This window comes from Globicephala melas, chromosome 20 (assembly GCF_963455315.2).
Source record: "Globicephala melas chromosome 20, mGloMel1.2, whole genome shotgun sequence".
Classification (NCBI taxonomy): domain Eukaryota; kingdom Metazoa; phylum Chordata; class Mammalia; order Artiodactyla; family Delphinidae; genus Globicephala; species Globicephala melas.
The window spans coordinates 39,911,642-39,934,711 of NC_083333.1; the positions used below are offsets into that span (position 1 = coordinate 39,911,642).

At 54.0% G+C, this 23,070-nt stretch overlaps 2 protein-coding genes across 2 annotated transcripts; both read right to left on the minus strand.

Annotated features, from left to right (window-relative positions):
• Positions 1 to 407: 407 nt before the first annotated feature.
• Positions 408 to 14,273, minus strand: WNK4 (WNK lysine deficient protein kinase 4). The gene is made up of 16 exons (XM_070044575.1): positions 14,190 to 14,273; positions 12,542 to 12,714; positions 11,502 to 11,722; positions 11,039 to 11,196; positions 10,452 to 10,540; positions 10,162 to 10,378; positions 8,138 to 8,402; positions 7,785 to 7,906; positions 7,503 to 7,561; positions 7,283 to 7,400; positions 6,894 to 7,010; positions 3,358 to 3,495; positions 2,231 to 2,285; positions 1,543 to 2,126; positions 1,395 to 1,455; positions 408 to 923 (listed from the first exon to the last, which is right to left on the minus strand). Exons 2-16 carry the CDS (start codon positions 12,661 to 12,663, stop codon positions 511 to 513), a joined length of 2,739 nt encoding a protein of 912 aa, XP_069900676.1. The 5' UTR covers positions 12,664 to 12,714; positions 14,190 to 14,273; the 3' UTR covers positions 408 to 510.
• A 1,668-nt stretch (positions 14,274 to 15,941) lies between these two features.
• On the minus strand, positions 15,942 to 20,988 carry VPS25 (vacuolar protein sorting 25 homolog). The gene is made up of 6 exons (XM_030839796.2): positions 20,894 to 20,988; positions 20,534 to 20,679; positions 19,581 to 19,634; positions 18,794 to 18,882; positions 17,970 to 18,045; positions 15,942 to 16,556 (listed from the first exon to the last, which is right to left on the minus strand). Exons 1-6 carry the CDS (start codon positions 20,944 to 20,946, stop codon positions 16,444 to 16,446), a joined length of 531 nt encoding a protein of 176 aa, XP_030695656.1. The 5' UTR covers positions 20,947 to 20,988; the 3' UTR covers positions 15,942 to 16,443.
• Between the last annotated feature and the right edge of the window lie 2,082 nt (positions 20,989 to 23,070).

The following is a 23,070-nucleotide window of genomic DNA, read 5'->3' on the forward strand; positions in this document are numbered from 1 at the left end:
CTTGCTCGCCCGCTGCTCCTGGGAGCCGGTGCTGCTGCCACTCAGGGAGTTCCTTCGCATGATGCCTGGGTGCAGGATGGGGAGGGAGAGCACTGAGTGAGGGAAGGGGCCATGGGGAGAGGGGGCTAGTCCCCCCCAGACTAAGGGGCAGACCCCCAGGGCCTGAAAGAAAGATCACTAGGGACAGGTCTTCAGAAAGATGGGAGTGGGGCAACTGCTGTCTCACCAGGGCCCAGGGGCTCAGAGCGCTGCAGGCTATTGCGCCGGGAGGTGGGGAAGCTGCCCTTGGAGAGGCGGCGCTGGCGGCTAGACAGCATAGCGGCAGGGGCCACAATCCCCGGCGGGGGCTGCTTCCCGAGCCTGCTGTACAAGTCCTCAATTTCCTGCTTCTGTAGTGTCTGTAGTGCCTCCACCTCTGACAGGTGCCTGAAGACACATCAGGAGCGTGAGAGGGCCAGCCGAGCACTTTGCTCTCCTAAGTCCACCTCTTGGCCTCCATCCTCCCCAGACTCACTTCTGCCGAAGACTCCGCAGCTCAGCCCAGAATTCCTCATCCTCCCCACTGCTCTCTGACTCCTCACTGCTCAGACACAGGCTGCTGTAGGAGTAGTTCATCCACACTGGGCTGGGATGGCTCAGGGGTGGAGGGCTGCCCCCCACTCGGGGTTCCTTCCCATCGTCCCCTTCCTCTTCGGCTCCAGCCCCCAGGCCCTCGGCTGCACGGTCACTTTCAGCCAGAGCCTCCCTGGCCTCTGGCCCGCCTCCAGCACTATCCTCCGTGTCTGAGCTCTCCGAGGACAGATGAGGGGTTGGAGGCTTCAGGGAGCCAGAGAGAGTAGGGGATGTCGGTTGCAGGGGAAGAGGCTCAGCTGGTTCCTTGGATGAAGTCACTTGGAAGCGCCCAACAAGCTGAGGCTTTCCCTCTGTAGTGAGACAAGGAAGGAGTCATGGAAGAAGGAAGAGACATCAGTGGCAGGATATAAAGTGACTGAGGGACTTCCCTGGTGGCGCAGTGGTTAAGAATCCGCCGCCTGCCAATGCAGGGGACACGGGTTCAAGTCCTGGTCCGGGAAGATCCCACGTGCCACGGAGCAACTGAGCCCGTGCACCACAACTACTGAGCCTACGTTCTGGAGCCCACGAGCCACAACTGCCAAGCCTGCGTGCCACAACTACTGAAGCCCGCGCGCCTAGAGCCCGTGCTCCGCAACAAGGGAAGCCACCGCAATAAGCCCGTGCGCCATAACGAAGAGTAGCCCCCGCTCGACGCAGCTAGAGAAAAGCCTGTGCGCAGCAACGAAGACCCAACGCAGCCATAAATAAATAAATTTATTTATTAAAAAAAAAAAAAGTGAGGATACGGGCAGGGGAAGGTCAGTGGTCAGAGGCCTCACCTTCAGAGATGGGAGCCAGTCTGGCTTCACCCAGGAGTGGCCAACCAAGATTTGGAGAGGCCTAAAAAGTGTGGATCCATGAGTAGAGAAATGATCCAGAATGGACCCCACACACACCCCGCAATCATCCCTCTTGGTTCCTACTCACCTCACTCTCCATCTCAGATGTCAGAGGTGAAGGCCTCTCCTGGCCACAGGGAGCAAGGGGAGCTGGAGGGGGCAGGCTGGGCAGGGGACCAGGAGGAGCTGGCGGGGGCTGGGAAAGGAGCCCAGGGCAGGGGGACAGCAGGGACTGAGCCACAGTCATCACAGCCAGTGAGAACGCACTAGCCAGAGACAGCAGAGGGGCTGCTGTGGTGGAGGGGACGGGAGAAGCAGAGGGACAGGGCGGAAAGGAGGGAGGAGCAAGAGTAACCTGGGAACAGCTGGGGAGGAGAGAATTCAGTGGAAACTGAGCAGATGGGACTGGAAACTGGGATGCACTGGGGGAGAATGGAAGTGGGGAGCTGGGGGGGTGTGGAGAGAGATTTGAGGAGACCTGGGGAGAAACTGGAGAGAATGAGGAGGAGCTGGGGTGACATGGGGGAGAAGTGATGGGGAAGATGGGACTTGGGAAAGCAGGGGATCCAGGAGAAAAGGGGTTTCCAGGAGACGAGGGGGTTCCAGGAGAGGATGGGGAGGTGGAGAAGGCTGCCCAGCTCCTCTGCTCTAGGGTGCTGCTCTGGAACTCTGCTGGGCAGGGAGCGGATGTTGAGATTCCCATCCTCCATTCCCTATGCCCTTCCCAGGAGCAACCCCAGGGGCTGGGATGAGTAGGGACAGAATGTAGTACATACCACTGGATGGGTCTGGGGGGTACCCTGGGAGGGCAGGCAATGGTGCTGGCTCCTCCTGAGAGAGAGAAATGTCACAGTGGGAAGAGCTGAGTCTTAGGACTCATGAACCTCTAGGAGTCCACAGATGAGCTTCAAGGGGTTCAAAAGTGTATTTGAGGGACTTCCCTGGTGGTCCAGTGGTTAAGATTCCACGCTCCCAATGAAGGGGGCCCAGGTTTGATCCCTGGTCAGGGAACTAGATCCCGCATGCCACAACTAGGATCCCGCATGCCGCAACTAAAGATCCTGCATGCTACAACGAAGATCCCGTGTGCCACAACTAAGACTGGTGCAGCCAAATAAATAAATATTTTTAAAAAACTGTATTTGAGAAATATGTAGTGGTAAAGGGGCATGTTGTCTGCAACTTACTTAAATGGTTCCCCCCCAAAATGCATGCACACACACAGATAGGGGAGAGAGGAAGAGAGAATGCTAAAGCTCATGTGGCAAAACACAACTGGCAAATCTAGGCAGAGTATCTAAGAATTCTTTGTTCAATTTTTGCAACTTCTCTGTAAGTCTGAAATTTTATTTATTTTTGGCCGCACCGCAAGGCATGTGGGAATCATAGTTCCCCAACCAGGGATCAAACCCGCGCCCCCTGCATTGGAGGTGTGGAGTCTTAACCACTGGACCACCAGGGAAGTCCCCTCTGTAAGTCTGAAATTGTTTCAAAATAATGAGTTAAAAGTACGCATTGGGGCTTCCCTGGTGGCGCAGTGGTTGAGAGTCTGCCTGCCGATGCAGGGGACACGGGTTCGTGCCCTGGTCCGGGAAGATCCCACATGCCGTGGAGTGGCTGGGCCCGTGAGCCATGGCCGCTGAGCCTGCGCGTCCGGAGCCTGTGCTCCGCAGCGGAAGAGGCCTGTGTACCGCCAAAAAAAAAAAAAAAAAAAGTATGCATTGAACACATTTTTCTAGAACAAGAGTCTGTGGCTTTCATCAGATTTCAAATGGGGGAAGAGCTATTGTTTTGGGGTCCCAGAGATGAAGACAAGTTAGATCCAAGGGGACTGGTAAGGGCAGAGAGTAATGAAACCTGGAGCAGAGTCCCTTCCCCCTGGAGGTGCCCAGAGGGGTCTGACCTGGGGGCCCAGGGGGTCTTCAGCAGCCTCCACAGGGCCAGTATCTCTCTTCAACAGGGTCTCCACTCGCTGGATAATCTCCCGAATCCGGTTCAGGAATCCAGCTCGCTCCGAGGGCAGAATGAACTCGTTATACACCTGGCGAGAGTCAGTAGGAAGGGGAAGGAGGGCTCGGTTATCCCACTCATCCCTCTCTCCCGGCCCCAGTCTTTAAAAACCAACCCTTCACCCCACGCTTGTGCTCACCACCAACCTAAAACAAGTATTTAGTAAGCATCCATTGTGTGCCAGGCACTGTGTGGCATAAGGAGAAATACAGCTTAGAGAAAAGGAGGTAACATTCACAGCATGCATGGATATACCAGATCTTTACATATCTTATCACATTTAACACCAACGACAGCTTTCTGGGGTCTACATTAACACCGCCACTTTAGAGCTATGCTAACCAATGCTCAACGAGGTGAAGTTCAGTCTGCCCAAGATCAGGGGATTTGCACCCAGACCTGTCTAAAGCCAAAGTCTGAGTTCTTTACACTGTTGCCTCACAGGCTTTTGGACACAATTCCTCCTCTCATAGGGCTTATAAAGTATGCCCCACAGATCCACATACACACACAGCCCCACAAAGTTAAGTAAAAATAAGGCAATAAATGGTAAATGTAACGTTCAAGTCCGCAAATGCTTACTGAGCATATACTATGTGCCAAGCATTTGATAGGTTCTTTGAGGGAACAGGGAAGTATGAAACAAGGTCCTGGTCCTGAGGAAGCCCCAAATCTAGAGGAAGACACACACACATACGTAACTCAATAGACTGCAAGTCAGCCCATGGCAGGTAAGGCGTTTTTGATTGGCATAGAGATAAAAATGCTATTCCTGGAAGGGGAAAGGGAAAGCTGCTGTTTCATGGGCAGAGATTCAGATTTGCAAGATAAAAAGGTTCCAGAGATCTGTTGCCCAACAGTGTGAATATACTTAACACTACTGAACTGTATACTTGAAAACGGTTAAGATGGTACATTTTATGTTATGTGTTTTTTAACACAATTTTTAAAAATCCATTCTAAGAAGAAAGCAGTTCATACCACCTCAGGGGATAGGGGGAAGCTGGGATGGCTCCACAGCTGAGGCTTGAAGGATGAGTAAGAAAAGCAACCCTTTATTGAGGACCTACCATGTGTGGACACTTCCCATACTTTTATCATCATTTCACCTCTTGTACATGCTGTATCACTTCTCATAGATTATATATTACATCAGAACATCTTTGCAAAATAAGTATTATCCCCTGCGTTTTACTGATGAAGTTCAGAGAGGTTAAGAAACTTGCCCAAGTTTGCCAAATTAGTAGATAACAGAGCTGAAGTCTGAACTCAGGTCTTATGTGAAAGTCCACCCTTTCCTCTGTTCCATGCTGTTCTGAGGCAGGAGAGGGCACAGCACCTTCACAGCACATTCAAAAAGGGCCCAGCACATTCACAAAATAGCGAAGACTGGAGTATAGCTGAGAGCGCTGTGAATTTTAAAGGCTGTGCTCCAGAGCTTGGACGTTACTCTGTAACCACAGGTAGCCTCTACAGATTCGGGAGCAAAAAAGCAACAAGAGGAGATCTAAGTCTCAGGAGAATTCTGCAGCAGAGGAGTGGAGGGTGGGCTGGGAAGGAGAGAAAAGAGGGCAATGGACCCTGGGTTCAGGGACAGGGTCCCTTTGGCTGTGTGGGATCTGAGTGGGGCTTGAAAGCCCGGTAGAGAAAGCTCCCAGGGCGAGACCCCCGAGGAGATGGAGCCAGAAGCTGAAAGGCACCCAAGCCTCTTCAGAGGACCATTCAGAAACCAGTGTGGCTGGAGGAAAGATTCTTGAAGGGTTGAGTGGCTTGACAGAAGTTGAGAAGCCTGCACGCCAGGTGATAGTTTGTCTCTGTCCCCGACACAAGCTGAATGACATGATGGAGGAGAAGCTTTAGAGAGAGTTCCTGAAGTCTGACGTTTCTTCCATTCCCTTCCCTCTTTCATCCCAGAGGCTGGCATCCACTGCCCCCACTCCACTGAAACCGGTCTCCCACAAAGACCTCCTCCTGACAAAAGCCAGTGTGGTCTTGCCTCAGGCTTCACCCTATGCCTCCTTGAAACAATCTCCTTACTCAGTTTTTAGTAACATCTTCTGGAGCTCCTCCTACCTCTCAGGCTCCATCTCTGTCCTTCGATGACCTATCCCCACCCCCCCATTCCACAACTGGGGGTATCCACTAAGACAAACCTCTACGCCTCAGGCTTTGCAGGCCCTCCTTGTCTCACACTCAACTCTGCTGAGACCCCCAGATCCACCGCTCTCTCCAGCCCCGTATTCTCTCCTATAGAGGATCTTATCTTGCCTGTCTCTGTCATTCAAGCTCATGATGATCCCTAAAAAAAAAAACAAGCCACTTTCATTTTCTAACTTCCTCTCTCCTTTGATGGCCTATTGCCATTAGTTCCTCTAAGCTACAACTCGCCCTTGATATCCCCTCTCCCTAACTCCCTCTCATATCAACTCAGCAAATATTTATTGACCATCTACTATGTACACTGTACCATGTCAATAGATTACTGGATTACAGAGTAATTTATTTTCCCAAAATACCCTCAGATTCACCCCTTTTCTTCCTCCTCCCCCATAATCCATTCTCTCCTTGGACCACATCCGGCTTCTTGTATCCACCTGCCAACTGGATTCCCTACCCCCAACCCTCTCCCACATCCCACAGCAGAACAGTCTTCTTAAAACCTACTCTCACCATGTTACACTCTAACTCTTAAGACTGTCTGTGATCTGGACTCAACCTCACTTCCACAACTCTCCTACAGGAACCCTTTTCTTTTTGGATTTTTTAAAAATTGAAGTATAGTTGGTTTACAATGTTGTGTTAATTTTTGCTGTACAGCAAAGTGATTCAGTTATACATATATACACATTCTTTTTTTTTCATATTCTTTTCCATTATGGTTTATTACAGGACATTGAATATAGTTCTCTGTGCTATACAGTAGGACCTTGTTGCTTCCTACAGGAACTCTTCCAATGACAAAGTCTCCTCATGAAGCCCTCCTAGCCCCATATTTCAAGGCACTCCGTATATCCATGCCTTTCCTTTGCCATACCTCCACTGGACATGCCCTTTCCACTCTTCACTGCCATTCTGACCCATCTGTCAAGACCTCACATAAGTCCTTCCTCTTCCCCTGCTGCCCCCAACCCATCCTTTACTTACAGCCACAGTATCACGTGTCTAGCACGCACTTCACTGCACTTATGTATACCCTATGTTACTCCCAAATTGCTCCAGCTGAGGATCCGAACCTCACTGGATAAACAGAAACCTCCCCCGAAACAAGGGCAGAGATATCTTCAGTGTCACTGTGCTGAGGGCCAACGAGCTTTAAAACCCTTTTGCTGTTGGATGGGGTGGGGGTGGGGAGTTCAGCAACAGGGGACATCAGGAAGGAGACTCTTGTCCCAGATCCAAAGACTCTGTCTTCATCTCTCTCCCCCTCACCATGGCAGCTGCAATCTCTTCCGGGCTGTCCCCGTCCAGATCAAATCGGAAGGTCACCATCTTGCTGTTGTGCGTCTGTAGCTGGCACTCAACCACTCTGTCATTCTGGTCTGAGACCTTCAGAGTCAAAAGTCAGCAGAGGGAGGAGGTCAAGCTCTCTGTCTTCATCACGTGTGCCCGCCCCACTCCAACCAAATGACGGTGGCCAGACTGGAACTGGAGAGAGGCAGATTCTGCCAGCGTAGTCTTGTATTAAAAACATGTCTGGCTGACTCTTGGGTACCAGTAGCACACGGCTTCTCCCCCTTCCTGGCTAACCTCCCCCATCCCTCGGACAGTTCCCTCCAGGCCCTGTAGCTTATTCCCCAACACCTGTGCCCCTTCCTTACACTTGTGACCCGCAGCCGGGATCGGGGTCTGCGCCGGAGGTTTTTCCCTGGGGGTCTCCTCATCTGTTCCATCCCTTCTCCCATGTCACTAAGGCCTGATGCTGCATCTGAGGCATAGCTGGAAAAAAAAGGAAGAGAAGACAGGAGTGTCAGAGTGGACACTGGGAGCCCAGAGCTCCATATAGTTCACCCTAACACCCCAACTCAGACCAGAACTTACCTGTCTCCAGGGGAAAAGTCATTGCCAGGGCCAGAACGTGGAATGGATAGGGCAAAAGCCTGAAATAGGATATGGGTTCATGAGGTCGGGGGAGGATAACTGTTGGGCTCCAGGGAGATGGTGTCAAGGGTGCTGGGGTACTTGGCAGAGGGAATTAGGAAGAGGACAAGAGGGGTGGATTTCCAAGGACATGGGGCCATGTCAGGGGTTTGGGTTTTACAGTATGGGAGATAGGTCATAGGATTGGAATGGCTGGGAGCCCCCCATGTGACCCCCTCTCACCGAGGGCAGGCAGAGATGGGACTCAGCGGGGCAGGATGGCACGCCCCTAGGGGGCTGAAGGGCAGGGTCTGAGGCATCCAGGAAGCCGGAGGAGCTGAGGTAGCCATCAGTCTCGCAATCCGCTGGTGGGGAGGGAGGGGATCAAAAAGTGGAAATAAAGGGGAGTGGTGGCCAAGGAGGGAGGCTGCCTGAGCAAGGAGGGGCCTGGAGCTGTGGCACAGTTCTTTCCCAGAAGGAGCTATGGCTAGATGTGGAAGGCTGGGTAAGTGACAATGCTGTTGGCTTGAACTTCTGGGTAGGGGGCAGAGGCCGAGGGTTCTGGGACCTGGGTCCCAAGGTCAGAGGTGACTTACAGGTGGTGGATGAGTAGCTGGCATGGCGGAAGAGGAAGGGCTGGTGCTGGTCTGCCTCTGGCTCCTCGGGTTCAGGGGGGAAGACACTGGAGGGGGCTGGAGTCATGGGGACAGCTGCTGGTAGGGGCCCTGGCGCTGGGGGGAAGGCCGCCAACTCCTTAGCTTTGCGCAGCTTCTCACGCTTTCGCTGGATGGCAGCAACCCGTTCACGCACTGCACGGGCCACCGGCTGGTAATCGGCTTCGCACACTAAACCCAGGGCCACCTGGAGTTGGGAGGGTGAGGAACACAGTTTGAAACGAGATTCCCCCTCCCCCAGCAAGGACCCATCATGACACCTTCTTGAGGCCTCCAGGACATGGGAGAAAGGGAACCAACATTTATTGATTATCCACTGTGTCCATTAACTGGCAGCTCTTCACATTATCAACATTAAATACTTCCAGCAACCTTCTGAGGTAGGTCTTATCAGCCCCATTTTAGAAATAAGTGAACTAAGGGACCAGTTCATGGTTATACAGTAAGTCAATTGCTCTTGGGGGCTGGGAGACACTTGGCAATATCTGGAGACATTGTTAGTTGTCACACTTAGGGGTAGGTACCACTGGCATCTACTGAGTAGATGTTAGGGATTCTTCTCAATATCCTACAATGCACACAGTACAGTCTCCCAAACAAAGATGTCAGTAGTGTCAAGATCAAGAACCTCTGTATGTAATGGATCAGGATCCGATCCCAGGTCAGCTTTGAGCTATGCTTCGGAGACCCGCTCCTATGCCATATTTCAAACACATTCTCAGGTTCCTGACCCAGACCCACCAAGAGATGCTTCCCACCCTTTCAACTGCATTTTTTTTTTTTTTTTTTGTGGTACGCGGGCCTCTCACTGGTGTGGCCTCTCCCGCTGCGGAGCACAGGCTCCGGACGCGCAGGCTCAGCGGCCATGGCTCACGGGCCCAGCCGCTCTGCAGCATGTGGGATCTTCCCGGACCGGGGCACGAACCCGTGTCCCCTGCATCGGCAGGCGGACTCTCAACCACTGCGCCACCAGGGAAGCCCTCAACTGCATTTTTCTATCAAGAATTTCATACTCTTTCCCTTCCCCCCTCAGGCCTTCCAAGACCAGCCCCACATCTCTGTCTCCCACATATGCCTCTCCTGGTCCACCAGCTTCTGTTCATCATGTCCTTATTCATTTCAATAACAAGCTTTGCTGGGCATGTAAAGGCGGTGGGGCAGGGTGATCTGACCTAAAATCTGAACAACCTGGGCCAGTTCTGCCCTTAACTTGCTTGGGACCTTGTACAAGATGTTCAACCTCTCTGAGCTTTTATTTCATCAATAAATCGGGATAATGTCACTCCATGCAGGGTTGGTAACAACCATCAAATGCATGGGAAAGGGCTCTAGGCTGTGTACAGATGTGGGTGATTAGCAAGCTCCCACCACGTGCTAAGCACCCTCAGGGATAGAAAAACCAATACACACAGTCCCTGCCCCCAAGACTTTATAGTCTAGTGTAAGAGAAAGACAGGAATGTATCCTGGTATAAAACAAGACCAATGGGGGCCCCTCCAGTAATGGAGGACCTGCTGAAGTGGGAAAAAAGCATTAATTTTGACTCTAGACAGGACAGGCTTTCTGAAATGGATGGTTCTGGGCATGAAGGAAGATCGAGAAAAAGACATGGGGGGGATGGGGGATGAAAAAGGGAAAAAAAGATAAGCTGGAGAGAAGGGCATTTCAGGAAACCCGGATCAGTAGGAAGTAAAACAGGGAGGTGGAAGGACCCAAGGCTGGAAAAGGAAATCTCCAACTTGTGGAGAACACTAGGTGTGCATGCGAGTGGGGTGCGTTAAGGCCGGAGCTGCAGGGTGACCCTTGCGGGAGATGCCGAGAGGGCTGGCTTGAGCCCCCCTCCCACCACCCAGGCACCCCTCCAGCGAGGCACTGGCCCCTCCAGTCGACGTCCAAACGCCCCTCACATGCCCAGCCGCAGGGCAGGCAGTCTGTCCTCCGCTCACCATCTCCTGCGCCACCTCCTCGGCTGCGTCCCGACCCAGCTGGAACAAGAACTCAATGGCCTGGTTGTCCCGGCGGCGCCCCCCTCTCCGCGCGTCCTCCATGCGCAGCCAGAGCTTGAGGTCTGGCTTCTCTCCGTCGTCCTCCTCCGCCAGCTCCACGTGGACGCCGCGCTCCTCGCGGAAGAAGGCGTGAGCCAGAAGGTCCTGGATGGTGAACCTGAGGGCGGCGCCACCGTGAGCCGAGCCCCACCGCCGCCCGCCCCCACCCCCATCCTGCCCCTTCCACCCACCTCTCGTTCTTATCCGTGCGGATGCAGCCTTCAATAATCTCCTTCACCTCGGGCATCTTCACCTTGTAGAAGCTGTTCGGCTTTGTGCCCTGAGGAATAGGGTTGCATGAGGCCTCCCGCCCTCTGCGCCCCAGCTCTCTGCTTGACACACCCGCCCCTGCCCGAGGCAGCAGGGCGTGCAGACGCAAAAGCACCGCGACTGCTACTAGAAGATGTGATTTCAAATCCCAGTCCCCCCACGTATCGACAGTGTGACCTTGAACAAGTCTCTCGCTGAGCCAGTGTCCTCATTTGTAAAACGCAGGGCAGAACATTTGCCCTGCTCACCCCGCGGGGCAGCAGGAAGGATTTCACATCGATTGGATGTGAAATCGTTTGTAAGCTCTAGGGAGCGCTACACACGACATTATTCTAAATAGCTTGTATTGGAGGGGCTTTGGGTGCATCCAATATCCTTCAGTGTTCACCAGGGCGTCTTTATGTCCAGCCTGTTTTCATTAAGGGAAAGGGCACTGACCGCGGGGTGGCTGGAGCAGGAAAAGTGTAAAGGGGACCTGTAATTCCCTCTCCTCCCTGCCCCCTCTCACCGAAGTGACCTTGCGGTAGATTTGCGCGGCATTCTGGCACTCAGAGTAAGGGTACTCCGAGGTAGCCATCTCCAGCATGCACATGCCAAACGCGTACACGTCCACGGCCTCATCGTATTTTTCCTCGTACATCTCCGGGGCCATGAACTCCGGGGTCCCTGTAGGATCCACAGCAGGTGTCAGGCTGCAGTGCCTCCTTTATGGCTTCGTCCCTCCCCTCGAGCGTACAAGAGGCTAGGCAGCTCTGGAGTGCAAGTGACCGACCCTCCCCGTCCTGTGTGTGTGAGGGTGGGGGATTGGGGGAGGGGTGTGGGGAAGAGGGAATGCCATAGGTCTCCCCATCTTCCCTGTGGTCTTCTACCTCCGTGGATCCCGAAAGACACTGCTAGGGGGAGGGGGTCCCCAGGCTCTCTCCTGACATGGGGGAGGGCAAGAATGGCAAGGACCCCCGGGAGGGACGCACCGATGACGCTCTTGGCGAAGGAGGCGCGTTTGAGCGTGGCCAGGCCCAGGTCCCCAATCTTAACGGAGCCTGTAGGGCCCGTGATAAAGACGTTGTCACACTTGAGATCCCGGTGCAGGATGGGGGGTACCCGGGAGTGTAGGAAATGGAGCCCCCGAAGGATTTGGCGGCTCCAGCGCTGAAGGACTCGCGGCTTCATCTCGCGGAACCGCCTCAGGTATCTGGGGGAGGGCGCATAGCCACGGTCTTGGTGGGGGACTTATAGGCTGGGGAGGGAGACCACCACTGGGAAGTTCCCCGTAGCCCCACCCACTCCCCCGCCTTCGCATCTTTTGCCAGCCTCTCCTAGCCTAGATCCGCGCCAGTCCTCAAGCAGAAACGCAGTCGGGAGTGTGGTAGGTAGACAGGAGGTTACAAAACGGGGGTCGGGCGGTAAATGCACAGACAGGGCCGACCCCAAGGTGCTGTGGAAGTGCCAGAAGGGATAACTAACTGCCCCGGGCGTGGGGGAGGGCTCCAGAGAGGAAATAACTTTTATGTTGAGTCTTGAAGGATAAATAGGCGTTCAAGGGTGAAAATGGGAAGGGATGAAGACTTTCCAGGTAGAAGAGACACCCCGTGCTCAAAGGCACGGAGACAGCAAGTGATGGGCCAGGGTGCGAGGAGCTGCTGGGAATTTGGTTTCTCTGGAACGCAGGCTGGATCCTATAAGGACTTTGTGAGCAGTCCTTAGAGAGTGTGGACTTTATCCTGAGGGCAGTGGGAAAACTCGAAAGGGTTTTAAGGAGAGAAGTGACAGTGCCAGATCTCTGCAGGCTGCAGGAAGATAGGATAGCTTGCAGAGGAGAGAGGCAGCGTGGGGGAAGACTCCTTAGGGGGCAGCTGAGGCCTCCAGACGCTCAAGAGAGGAGGATGAGAGATAGTGAGCCTGGTTTGGGACCTGCGTGTAGCGTTTGAGGAGGCTGGGCTCCTCCAGAAGCAGTGGAGACCTCCCACCACCAGTCCTCCCACCAACTCCCGCCACCAGGCGCAGAGCTCACGTCTTGAGCGTGCCCGAGGTCATGAGTTCGGTGACCAGCACGATGCAAACCTGGCCCCTCAGCACCGACTTCCACGAGTCGTAGAAGCGGACGATGTTGGGGTGCTGCAGCCCCTTGAGCATCTCCACCTCCTCCGAGAATCGCTGCCGCTCCACTCGAGATAGTTTCCGAGTCTGTGGGGTAGGGGGTGGGGGTCACAGTCACATCAGGCCCAGGACCCCCACGGAGAGGGGGGATGGGAGCACATGGAGCAGGGCTGAGGGAGAAGTGAGGGTAGGAGCCAACGGATGGGGCTGGGTGGGTGGGATCATTTGTCCACTGACTGTAGATCCCTAATTCCCAGTGTGCCCCCCTGGGCTGCTCCAAGGACACACCCACCATGGGCCTGGGGCCGCCCCTTGGACCCCCGCCTGGACACAAGCGCTTTTATGCAGCCCTGTCCAGGAGCCCTGAAGTCAATAGCGCCTTTGTAGCCGCCCAGGCCGGCCGTAGGGTGGGAGGGGACGCCCAGGGGCTGGCAGCGGGCAGGCAGCAGGCGGGCAGCAGGCGGACGGCAGGCAGAGAATTGGGGCCGGCAAGGGGATTGGCCTCAGAAACTGGGAACTGCTAGATCCAGGCAGGAGGCAGGAGGGCTGCAGAGGGAGGTACAGAGTAAGAGACAAAGGATCCAGGACCAGGTGCCAGGAGACTGCCCCCTGCCCCATGGCTGTCTCGCCTCCCCCATCTCCCTCCTCCACCACCCCCCCCACCCCAGTTTGGCCGCCTTGCCTTGCCTGGCTTAGAGCCTGGGGCGCGGCACTGGCAGGCGCAAGGGGCAAGCCCAGTGCCAGGGCTGGAGGGGAGGACCCTTCCCCCAGGCCCTGTCCCCCCAGTCTGAATCCAAAGCTGCTAGCTCAGACTTAACTGGGTTCTTCCCCTATGGGAAGAAGGTCCTTCAAACCAGCATACCCCTAAAGTCTATGGGGTTCAGCACCTTTAGATCTGAGAAAGGAGAGCTCAGGTAGGCAGCGGGATGAGGGGCAGGACTGGACTCAGGCCAGGGCTGGAGCTCCCTGTCTCCCCTCCCCCAGCTGTGGAGAAGTCCAGAAGTCTGACTGCTTCAGAAGGGGCGTGGGAGGGCCCCATCCTGCCACAATAGCCCTAAATCATCTGGAAGTGGAGAGGACCCTGCCTCAGCTGCTGGCCTCCATCATTCCAGCCTCCTAATCTGCAAAGAGCCAGGGTGAGGGAGCAGGGGGACCAGGGTCACACTGAGGGTCTCAGGACTTAGGGGGAAGGGAGAGGAAGGGAAGAGATAGTAGGTAACCACTGCAGGAAAGTGGTGAGGCCAACCACCTCTCAGGTCTGAACTGGCTCCCTACCCGATTTCCCATCCTATTTCCCACCTCTCAGGGTTGAGTACAGAGCCCGTAAAGTGAGAATGTCTAAATCCATAGGGGAGCCACCATACACCACCTGCCTCAGTTTCTCCTTCTGCAGCCCGGAATCAGCCAGGTCCATGGATCATCAGAACAAGGGGGACAAGAGGGTCTGGATATTTGACTGGAAAAATACATCCCTCTTGCTGCTGTCCCCTGGGTCTCCCATCCCAAGACCTCCAAAGGGTCCTCCCATCCCGTGGCGTCACCGAGGGGGCTCCCAGCCGCACCTGCAGCTCACACCAGGCCACCTCCACCGTGGTGTCGGTGTCCAGCCCTCGATACACCGTCTTGAACGAGCCACGTCCAATCTCGATGTCAAACTTGAGGTATCGGCCGTCCGGGGACGTTGCCACAGCCTGAGTCTCCGTGTCCTCCTTTTCCTCCTGCTCCCGCCGCCGCTCCCGGGCCGCCGCCTCGGTGATCCTCGGCGGTTCCCGGGGCCCCGACCCTCCTGCGGAGCCCGCGAGTTCCGGACGCTCGGAGTCTGCGGCCTTCACCGGGGCGCCCGCGGTCCACGTGTCCTCAGTGGGCTCTTCAGAGCTAGGCTGTGGGCTCATTGCGGGGCCGGAACCAGCGGAGTCCGGAGGAGCAGGGGGCTCCGGAACGGGTGAGGCTGGCTGGGACCAAGAGCTCAGCAGCCCCAAGTCGACTGAGCTGCGGCGGCTGAGACGGGAGGAGCGCGGCCGGGTCTCAGCCTTCCCGGAGAAGCGGCGCGCCCGGCGAGGGGGCCCGAGGCGGGGGGGCCCCGCCGCGGCCAGAGGCGGCGGGGGCCGCAGGGCCAGGTCGGCCTCCGCCTGGGACATAGGGACCTCGGTCTCTGGGGCCGGCGGTGCCAGCATGAGGAAGGGCCGGGCGCCGCAGGGCGGTAAGCCGGGCGGCTGCGGAGGCGGCGGCTTGACAGAAGTACTGGCTGGGTGCGCAGCGCTCCGCCTGAGCTACTGGGGCCCCAGCCCAGGGTCGCCTGCCCCGCAGCCACGCCCCGACACGCCCCCCGACACGCCCTACTCCCCCAGAGCCGCCCCCTCGGAACCACGAGCGCAGCGGAGCCCGTGGCGCAGCCCCTCACCTCGGCCACCGCCCCGCCCCCGGCCGCTGGCCCTCCTCCCCCTGGCCTCCCGGAGAACCCGCCCTCAGTCTCATTCCGAAGCCGGAGCCGGGTGCGAGGCAGCGGTGTGTCCTCCCGCACTACGAGTGCGCAAACCTGTCTGGGGGAACACAGTACTGGGACAGGAAGATGAAAAGTGACCGCGGCTCCCTGGCCCTAGAAAGGGGGATGGTGAGGAGGAGGCTACCACCAGCCTGCACGACCCAGATAAGGTAGCGCCACCCCCTCCTAATCGTCCGGAATGGCCCCAGGCCGACAATACAGAGGTCAATGGAAAGATCTGGTTTTCTCCGACGTCGCAGTTCCCAGTCCCTCCGGGCTGCACAGGGATGGGTGTGTGCACCCCAAAGCCAGCCCCTCCCCCAAACCAAGGACCAGGTCACCCATCCTCTCCACCTCCCCACCTTGACCGCATCCTGGCCGGAGTGGCTGTTTTTGCTCTGTGGGCTCTCCTTCCTCCCCGTCTGTTTGCCGAAGTTTCTACTAAACCGAAGTCCATATCCGGTTTACTCCCCCTCAGCTCCCCTTGGCCTCAGCTACCCCACCCAGAGCAGATGGATGGAGGGAGGGGCTTCAGAGTAGTTCAGGACTTCCACGGGGAGATGGTGAGGGAGGGGGAAGTCGTTAAGCTACTCCATTTTAGAGACAGAAAGCAGTCTGTCCGCAAGCTGTGTGCCATCGGCACTCCCCCGCACAGCCCACCCGGCAGATGTAAAACCACAGGCTCGCTGGAGCCCGCCAGCACAAGAGGACCTTTTCAAAGGCCATAGGCATTCTCTCCCCTCCCCTAGGCTGGGATTCACTCAGGGGGTTAACACTTCACAGCCTTCCCTTTGCCCACTCCAGTAATAACCTCAGCAGCAGGCAGTAGGGTTAAGCTTTTTAATATCATAAATCAGTGTCCGGCCCCACCTCTCATTGCCAGGCCCCTTCCTGGGCCTCCTATCTTCACATTGCCTGAAAGGCTGCCTGCAGCCAGGGCTTCGCCCATCCCCTAGGAAAGATCCAGCACCAGCAGCATGAGAGAGGAGGCAGCAGCAGCTAAAGGGGTGGGAGGGGGAAGAAACAGAAGCTTGTGCAGGTGCATGTGTGTATGTACTTACGTGTGTGACACACATGAAGTTTGTGTTTAGGTTTACAGACCCCAGCTCACGAGAGGAGGTGAGGCAGGGAGCAGCACATCTTTTCTCCCTGGCACCTCAGCCTCACCCTATCCCAGGGACAGACACATGGGATAAGTGGGAAACCCACCCCTGGACTGCAGCCCTTTGGAGTCTGGTGGAGTCACGGATCCAATCTGTGGGGACACTTGGTCTGTCTCCCTTTGAAAGCCCTGGAAGGGTAGGAGGTAAGAAGTAAAGGGAGACAGGTTTCTGCTAGAAGAACTTGACACCTCGGCCATCGCTGACAGTGATGATCTCGGCCTTGTGCTCCTGCTGTAGGGCCTGCAGAGCCCGCAGTAGGGTTGCCTCATCCAGCCCGTGGAACTCTGGACAGGGAGAGATGGGTAGTCAGGGACACTCAGCTCCTTGGGGCTCAAGACCTCTGAGAAGAGCAGTCCAGCTGGAAACAGAACTTTCCAGGCCAGCTGTACTGCTACAGCTGCCCCCACCCACCCTTCCTGGGTATTCCTTAGGAGTAAGGAGTGGAAGAAAGCCTGAGTCAACATGAAATGGGAGTTCATGCTTATTCCCCCTTCCTGTTTCTTCTGTCAGACTCAACCCCCACACACCCTCGCACTAACCGCCCCCCCGCCCACTAGTGTCTGATATACAAGAGTAACACCGTTTCCTTGTGGGCCACAAAGAAGGGGCCCTGACAATCAAGTGTAGGGAGGTCAAGTCCCTTGTCACTGTACGCTGACCCTAACTGCATCTGTACCCATTGGGAGGACCTGTTCTAACACAAAGAGGTATAGCCATGCCTCTGGCCAGGAGACTGTTAAGGTCCAGCACAGATATCTGCTCTTTCCTAGTGAAAAGGAACAAGGCTGGGAGCCAAGGGCCCCCTGAGTATCTGGAGATATGGCAAGATACTGCAGGGAGATGTGAGAGGCAGGAGGCAAGCCCTAACAGGCTTGCACACCTCACCCCCTGCAGGGGCCCAGCTCTTGAGTCAGGGAGCTTGCTTTCTGAGGAAGCTTCCAGCTTTGCCTGGCCTGAGCGGTGGGCTGGGCAAGGCTGCAGCACTGAAGTCATGGCATGATGGTGGGAGTAGCAAGCAGAGGCCTGCAGGAAAGTGGGGGGAAAGCCAAGAGCTGTAAACTCTGCTGGGGCAGCCAGGCCTGGCAGAAAGGGGAGGTGCCCCTTTTTCCCCAGCTCAGATTGGTACTTATGGTGATCCTGGGGATCAGAATATGAAGTCAGAGATAAAAGAGCTGAGAGAGTATTTACACTATGTAAAAATCAAACAGTATACAAATCCTTGTCTGGCCAGAAACCATAGTATTCTAAAGGGCAGGGGGTGGGGATGGGAGTGTTGGCCCAATCCCTTCAGCTGACACCTACAGATCTTGAGCCCTCTATAAGAATAAAGGGTGAAAGAAAGCCTGGGTCAGCAAGGAATGAAATTTCAGGCTTAATCTCCTGCCCTAGTTCCTCATTCGGCATCTCTACCAATAATTCTTAACTTTTCATGGGTCACAGATGCCCTTCAAAATCTTATAATATGGACTCTATGCTGAGAAAAATGCACATACACCCCCACAAACAAAATCTGTGGGTTCTCTGCATGTGAATTCAGATGGTTTATGGAAATCTTGGACATGGGTTAAGAACCTTTGTATTATTTAGTATTTGGAATTTAGAGGCAGAAAAATGGGAAATCTGAATGTCAAGTAAACAAAAATTAGACAGAGGAGGATTCAGATAACAAAACTGGGGAGAAAGGGAAAAAGCATTACCCTCATCCTCTGTGTCTTCCCCATTGGTCAGTTCGTACAAGGTGAACACGGAGTTGTTCTGGCCACTCCTGGAAACCTATGGACACAAAAAACAGGACTGAACAGGAATTTCCTGGGAGAAGGTAAACTCACCAGCTCCACCTCTCTGACCCAGGAATGATACTTGTTCCCAAACCAGAGCTGTCACCTCAGCAGAGGAGTGGCCTAAAACCCACAAACCCTACAGGTGCTATATTTATACATGTACACACACGCTCGGAACCACTAAACCACAGGCCTTCACGTGTCTGAGGAGTGACCTCTCATTCTGGTTGTTTTCCTGTTCAAGAATGGGTGGTGTGTGTTTGTTATATTTGGGTTGTTGGCGCTTCTTCCCCTCCTCTCTCCCTTGGGAATGTTTAGGGCTAGTGGTGACAGGGGAGAGAGTCTGTCCCCACACCCACACTGTTCAGAAAGTCTCATTTATATTGTGGACAGCCCCATAAGGATGTAGTGGGGGAGGGGCTCCAGGTTTTTGTGTTTTTTTTCCCTTCCTTTCCCCATTTATCTCCTGTGGCCAAAGGCTCCAGCCAACAATAGTACTCGTGGTTTCCAGTACTGCATTCTCCAAACATGGCCTCACATAGCCTCTGGCCTCCTACAGGCAAAAAAAGGAAAGTTCTTTCCAGCCAGGGAAATTGAGTCATTGAAAGAGGCTTGCCTGGAAGACCTTCCTCTTTCTGCCCCCTCCCACTCTGCTCAGTGTGGATCTGAAAACACCAGGCATCTGCTGAGCACAGATTCATTCTCCTTTGCCATGGGTCACTGCGTCAGAATAGTCTCACCCACTGATAGATGAGCTTCCCCCATTCTTCTGGCCTCCGCCACATGATCAGGAAGCTAGACTTGTTCTTATCCAACCACTCGAGGTTCCCTGCAAAACAGATACTTATGAAAGCACCATGCTATAAGAAGAGACAATGAGGCAAAAACCAAGGTGGAAGAGAGTGTAAGAGACTCAGCTTTCAGAAAGAGAAATTCAAGGATTGTTTTACTATTACTATCTGCAAGGCATCCATTCTCCTCTTCAGGTCTTGGGGCACAGATGGAGAGATTTCAATTTTGTATACCAGTGGGGGAAAAGAACCCAGGGAACTGAGCTACTGTACAGAACACTCTGGGCTCCAAGCCAGGAGAGAAAAAAAAAAAAGTTCTTAAAAGAAAAGATTTGTGGGGGCTTCCCTGGTGGTACAGTGGTTGAGAATCCGCCTGCCAATGCAGGGGACACGGGTTCAAGACCTGGTCCGGGAAGATCCCACATGCCGTGGAGCAACAAAGCCTGCGAGCCACAACCACTGAAACCCGCGTACCTAGAGCCCGTGCTCTGCAACAAGAGAAGCCACCTCAATGAGAAGCCCGCACACCGCAATGAAGAGTAGCCCCTGCTCGCCACAACTAGACAAAGCCCGCGCGCAGCAACAAAGACTCAACGCAGCCAAAAATAAAAATTAATTAATTAAAAAAAAAAAGCCACTGAAGGGTTAAAAAAAAAAATGAAAAGACTTGTGCTAATCTGCCCTCAGGAAAACCCAACTAGGATGAAAAATAAGGAATCTGGGGAACTGAACCCACCTTTCTTCCTCAGTTCTTCTAATACAACCTGGATTGATTCCACGGGCAGCTTCCCTGGTTTAAGGTTAAGGGAATGGTATTAATGGAATGAACTGGGTGGGATAAAATTTCTCAGAGCCAGGCTTATGCTACAAACTACCCTTCTTCTCCCACCTACACACATAGATGTGCAGTGCCCCAACAGGATATAAACTGGCATTTTCTGCATATTGGGGGGAGGAAGGTAAAGAGAAACTAGTGTAATTAAAAGGAAGAGCTTTAGGGGCTTCCCTGGTGGCGCAGTGGTTGAGAGTCCACCTGCCGATGCAGGGGACGCGGGTTTGTGCCCCAGTCTGGGAAGATCCCACGTGCCGCGGAGCGGCTGGGCTGGTGAGCCATGGCCGCTGAGCCTGCGCGTCCGGAGCCTGTGCTCCGCAACTGGAGAGGCCACAACAGTGAGAGGCCTGCGTACCGCAAAAAAAAAAAAGGAAGAGCTTTAGAGAATGAAAGGTACTATCATTTCTCACTCTCTGTCATCTCTCCTTCCTCCAGCCATTCTCTAGATATTTTAGGGATGAATCAGGCAGCAAAAGAAAACAACCCTTACTTCCTGGGACAAGGAGAGTAGGCAGAGAAAATTACTAAAGGTAATGCCAGAGTTTAAGCCTCATACAGAGGACAAAAGTTTCAACGAGTCAAAAAGGCTCAGGTCGAAAAACTTGGTACTTGGCTTCAGGGCAGAAATTCTAAGATCTGAATGACACCTGGGTACTCATCACTGCCGCGGACAAGAGGGCTTGGTGCTATATTTGGGTTGGAGCTGGAGGTAGAATGGATGTCAGCTACACAGTCTGGCTCTTTCCCAAGGCCAGTTGGGATGGGAACCTGCCTTCTGTGGGTGAAGAGGAGTGTGAGGTCTGGGCACGTGGGGAAGTGCATGTGTGGGGGGTGTGGAAGAGCCTGAGGGAGGATACGCTGTAGCTTCACGTTGTTGAAGAGCGGGCTCTCCTGAGCTTCCATCACCGTCATGCTGGACTGTTTGTGCAGGCGACAGAAGGACAGGACTAGCGAGCACCAGGCGGCCAGCTGCTTCTGCCGAGTATCCACGTTCGGCTGCAACCTGCCGGGTGAAGCGGGTGGGGCGCAGAATTAGAGGAAGTGAGAGAGCGAGCGGCAGCACTTGCCAGGGGCGCATTCGGGGGAGAAAGTGAGGGACTGAGGGTGGCGGCGACCGGATCCGTTCTCCCCCTCCCCACTTGAAGCATCAGTGCTGAGCCCGGGGTCCTAGAGAGGGGAGGGAGGCCCAGCGGGGCTTCTCGGGGTCTGAGCCTCACGTAAAGAAGGGCGGGAAGCGATACTGCCACGGCCACTCGAAACTCATCGCCATCGTAGTAGCCCAGGAAACCCGGAACCCGCCGGCAAAGGACTTCCGGTCTCCTCTCCGGCACGTCCGGGCAGAAAGCACAGCAGAAAGGTTCCGGGCTCCTCTGGGGAGAGGGGCTGCCCAACGGGAGGGATCGTCCTCGTCAACCCGTCCCTTCCTATTATCCCCAAATCCTTACCGTCTAGAGCAGAAACGGCCCTGAGAAGTCTTCTGATTCCACCCCAGAGAAGGGCAGTCACTCCCCCAAAGTGGGCACAGTTAGTAGAACTGCAAGTAGAACCCAGGTCTCCAGAACCCAGCCTAGACTTGTTTCCACTATACTAGGCTTCTTTTAATGTCAACATTTGTGTCATTTAACTTCAGTCCCTCGCAGCTGCCCTCAATTCCTGTGTCCTTCGACTCCATCATTCCCCAGGAGCTCATTTGTAGCTTTATCGCTTGAAATGGCTCTGCTTCCATTATTCAGAGCTGCCGTATTTGAGCACAGCCACCTCTCTCTCACCTCTCCCACGTCCTCACCTTTCTAGCCTCAAGTCCCTGGACCCCTTTTGGTCTTATCTGACTCCTTCCCCAGCCTAGACTACTCAATTTCGTCCCCTTGCCTGCCAACCTGCTGCTCAGTTTCCAAACCAGAGTCGTTGATCCCTGCCCACCTCCCCACCCCACCCCCATCTTCTTTTTTTCACGCCTGGGCGCAGGAGTATTACTGAAAAAGAAAAAAAAAAAAAATTCACCGGAACCTGCTGACTGAACCCCAGATTCCCTGACTGACCTCATTGCTGGGCAATCAGTGCAGCCCAGTGACGCTTTGTCTTTTATTGGCTCCCTGTCACATCCCTCAAGGTAACTCTTCAAACTTTTCCACACTTGTCATGCCATTCCACCTGTTCCCATCTCCTCCATCTCTGCAGAATGCCCTTCCCTTCTATTTTTATGAGACTGAGGCCATGCATGTGAACCTCTTAATCTTTCCTCTCTGTCACCACACTGGATTCATCTCTCAAAAATTTCTCTCACTTTTACTCCTTCCTTTTGGACTCAAAGGAAGAAGTATCACTCTTCCTTTACAAGGTCAACCCTCTGGCAGCTGATTGCCTCTCCTTTCCAGTTTCCTCCAGGACTTCTCTGTGTATCATATTCCCTCTTTCCCTTTCCCCTGGCTCCTCTTGTCTACAAACATGCTGACGTCATCCCTACTGGAAAATATGTAGTTCCCTTGACTCTACCAGCCTCTCAATTTCCTGTCTGATCTCTAACATCTCCCCCACCAAAGTCCATCCTACACTGTGTACAGTTCCTGGTCCACAGAAGTGCCCAACAAATATTTGTTGAATGAATGAATGAATGAATGAATGAACCATTTAATAGATAATGTTCTCTTGGGACTTCCCTGGTGGTCCAGTGGTTGGGACTTTGCCTTCCAGTGCAGGGGGTGTGGGTTCGATCCCTGGTTGGGGAGCTAAGATCCCACGTGCCTCGTGGCCAAAAAACCAAAACATAAAACAGAAGCAGTATTGTGACAAATTCAATAAACTTTAAAAATGGTCCACATCAAAAAAAAAAAAAAGTTCTCTCAAAGGGTACCATCTCCTTCGCTTCCATGGCACTGCTTTATCCTTGTTCTGCTATCTCTTTGATCTTTCCCTTTGTCTTCTTCTGTCCTCATTGTTTACATGTGGGTGTTTCCTAAAGGACCTTAGCCTTCTTCAGTACACCTTCTCTCCAGGAACTCTCATCCCTTTCATGGCTTCACATGGCTTTTCTGTGCAGGGGACTCCTAACCCTATATTTCTAGCTCCAACCCTTTTCTACCACTAGCAGCACCACCACCACTCCCATTTCTAACTCTCTGCGGTACATAACAGCTTGTTCCATTGTTATTCATATTATACACCATTTTCTTCAGGCCAGCTTCTCCTTCTAATGGCACCCAGGTTCAAAGCCAGAGTCAGCTCTAACCTCTCCTCTACTTCACCTTCATATCCAAGTCCCTCCCCTATTTTTAATAACCTTTCCTAATTTTTATTTTTTTAATTGCTTTTTTTCCTGCTCACTTATTTGTTTAATTAATTAATTAATATTTTATTTTTGGCTGCGTTGGGTCTTTGTTGCCACGCACGGGCTTTC